This window comes from Photinus pyralis, unplaced genomic scaffold (assembly GCF_008802855.1).
Source record: "Photinus pyralis isolate 1611_PpyrPB1 unplaced genomic scaffold, Ppyr1.3 Ppyr1.4_LG9, whole genome shotgun sequence".
Taxonomy (NCBI): Eukaryota; Metazoa; Arthropoda; class Insecta; order Coleoptera; family Lampyridae; genus Photinus; species Photinus pyralis.
In genome coordinates, this window is record NW_022170878.1 from 8,142,847 (window position 1) to 8,145,765 (window position 2,919).

At 40.0% G+C, this 2,919-nt stretch overlaps 2 protein-coding genes across 5 annotated transcripts in view; one reads left to right on the forward strand and one right to left on the reverse strand.

The window, feature by feature from the left end:
• Positions 1–2,919, forward strand: part of LOC116180612 (sex peptide receptor-like) — a 561,029-nt gene that overhangs the window by 266,460 nt on the left and 291,650 nt on the right. The gene's annotated exons all lie outside the window — the stretch shown is intronic.
• On the reverse strand, positions 110–1,139 carry LOC116180626. The gene is made up of 3 exons (XM_031500709.1): positions 1,052–1,139; positions 809–1,002; positions 110–766 (listed from the first exon to the last, which is right to left on the reverse strand). The coding sequence occupies exons 1-3, from the start codon at positions 1,113–1,115 to the stop codon at positions 482–484; spliced, it is 543 nt and encodes a 180-aa protein (XP_031356569.1). The 5' UTR covers positions 1,116–1,139; the 3' UTR covers positions 110–481.

The following is a 2,919-nucleotide window of genomic DNA, read 5'->3' on the forward strand; positions in this document are numbered from 1 at the left end:
CTATAATGTAAAAAAGTTGCGCTTAGGTAAAGAAGACTCTTAATGAACTTTATTTTTTTGAATTTTTTTAAGTTGAATTTCGTTAGGGTAGGGCTGCTTATTTTTTTAATGCAACAAACTACAGATTTTCACAGGGAAACCATCGATTGAAAAAAACGACACAATTAAGGTAAAGTAATTTTTTGATTTGTATAAAAAATAACGATCGGTTCTTTTTGAGAATTTTATAGAAATTAATCAGAAAAATTCTTATTGTAGATTGACTTAATGGCACAAACTAACTATGAAATCAATTACAAAGTTTTGCATTTTTTGGCTTTTGAAATTGTATTATCAGTTTAAAAGAGAATATTCCTATAAAAGTGTCCAATTCTGTTAGGTATAAGAGAATGCTCTTTGATGTAACATTGTAATTGAAGTATTTTAGATAAATTTGTACTAGTTGGAGTGGTTGGGAAATTGCGGATATTCTTAAATTGCGTTAAACAATGTCGTTCGTCGTATCCAAATTAAAGGATAGCACTTCGAACTTTGTGCTATGATGCGTCGCCTGATTTTTAGTCACATATAAACCAGCGTGAACGGGTAAATTGTCGGCGAGCGCCTTTCCCACCAGCACTTCTCCATCCTTTCTAATCCTCCCTATATAAGTGGTACATCCAGGTTCATACCCGCCCTTCACCAGGTATTTGCCAGTGATGCTATTGATCGCTTCGTTACTCGTACTGATCCATTCGAAGAGTTCCGGATGTTCCGTACACAGGATCTGCAAGGTGACCGTTATACAAGGCCAATCCAATGCCATTACCTTAATGTTTTGTTTTACGCCGTACTCTTTACCGCCATATTCGTAGTAGGCCGTGTTGTCGTTATAGTAAAGTTTGGCAGGAATCAAGAATCTATCGTATACTTGCGCGATGTATATCGGTCTGCTGTTGATGTCTATGCCACCGGCGTAGGCGTCTGGCGGAATGCTTCCATCGAAATCTCTCCAGTAATACCCTGAAACAGAACCGTTTGGTGAAGAGTATTGGGAGCAAGATTCGATTACCAGGAGAAGCCCCTTGCGCCACAAAAGTGCTAACGCACAGAAGAACGGCTGTTACGAGAAGCATGGTTGTAGAGTAAGGATAAACGACTGCTACTAAAGTAATTTTGGTTTGACCTTTACGTATTTGTGCATATCTATGTTTGTTTATACCGTACTAGCAGATAGGGTTATAAAAGCAATACGTCTCATTATTAATGTGACCTTATATAGTCATAAGTAATGTATTTGATGTCATAGCGACATACTCTGCGGCGATCTTTTCGGTTTGGATAGATCTGGTCAAACGGATCTTCAAAATGGTTGTTTGAATCGCACGGAAGATTCCTTTTGATGAAAGTTAGTCAAGGGCGACGTGTTCTGGTAGAGATTGGTTTGAATCAGCAGTGATTTGGTGGCCCAAGTACCTCATTGTAGTTCTCGAGGTACCCTTTTTTTAGTCGACGAAAGCTTGCCGTCTTGTTAGGATTGCCACTGGAGCTGAACCCTTTGATGCAGTTGGTCAGCTTTGCTTCGACTTTCTGGGCAATGGTAATGACTACCAGTAACGGTATGGCGGCAGTCGGAATGGGGTGGTGTAGCGAAGCCGAATGTGATAGGTCGTTGGAGCGATTGTAGAGGGTGCACCACCGGCTGTGAAGGTCCAGGCGAATCTGGTCAGCAGTCGGAGCCAGGGAATCTTTGGTTTTCGTCGTTCAGTCGAAAGGATCTGGTGTCCGAGCGGCGTGGTGTCTCGGAGTTTTTGGAGAGTGACCACTAGTCCGGTCATCGTGTTGACGACGACGAATGCTGCGGACGGTGGCGTAGAAAGTGGTACGTCGATCGGCGATACGACGTTTGTCGTTCCTGTTGTAAGGAAAATCTATAACGTAAGCACCTGTAATAAGTGTTCCTACGTTAGATGTCACATAAAGTGAAATGTTTTTTTATATCCCCTTTTTTGTGCTTCTCCTTGTCCCCTATAAAAGACTGAATTTGTATTTCATCGGAACACCTTTTCTCGAGGCCACTAACCGACCAACAACTCGCCAGATCTATTAATTTTGATGTACTATCCGTCCAGTCTGGTAGGTTAAATAAACCTGCGGGTTTCACGGTAAATAGTGCTGTATTAATCTCTGGGGTTTGTGCGTTAGGTCGGTGGACCTGATGCAAACACAACAATTGTCATCGTCCTCCGTTGGGATTCAACTGGCTCCCTAATGCCGGGTTGTTTGAGGTATGAGGAGAATCCTTTTAAGGGCGTGTGACAGGGCAATGATAGCCGGTTTTATTTGGAAACAGGGCTCTTTTCAAGGTAAACCAGACATGCAGCAAACCTGACTACACAACCAGCTATCGTAGTCATGAACAACGGATGCAACTAAGGTTGCCTATATTGTTGTATAATTCCTAAATAATTAAAATACTTATAAGTATTACATCTATTGACCTGTGACCAGCCAGCTTGAGTTTCCCCGGAGGCAATACCGCAAGCACACCTTACAAATGGCGCCCGAGCTAGTTTTTTTTTCTTTTTATTTTATCCTCTGAAAGAATTTCTGTTAGTACTTACCATGAGTTCAACCGACATAATATTAGGACCTAGTGACACCGGGTCCGAATAGGAGGAGTGTACTACCTGAAAAAGTCAAAACTTATAACGTCATTAAGGGTTGCAATTAGACAGTGAGATCAATTTACACGAGTTACTCTGTAAATGAGCGTAAGCCTATTGATGGCCTAGAACAAGAAGGAAAATAAATAAATAAATACATAATTATATAAATACATAAATACATAAATACATAAATACATAAATACATAAATACATAAATACATAAATACATAAATACATAAATACATAAATACATAAATACATAAATACATAA

What these genes read in the sequence shown, in the direction of transcription:
- LOC116180626 (XM_031500709.1), bottom strand. Translation starts at nt 1,115, where the DNA reads ATGCTTCTCGTAACAGCCGTTCTTCTGTGCGTTAGCACTTTTGTGGCG. An exon ending in GGCGCAAGGGGCTTCTCCTG is followed by an intron (nt 1,003 to 1,051) that starts GTAATCGAATCT and finishes GTTCTGTTTCAG; the next exon opens with GGTATTACTGGAGAGATTTC. An exon ending in GCGTAAAACAAAACATTAAG is followed by an intron (nt 767 to 808) that starts GTAATGGCATTG and finishes GTCACCTTGCAG; the next exon opens with ATCCTGTGTACGGAACATCC.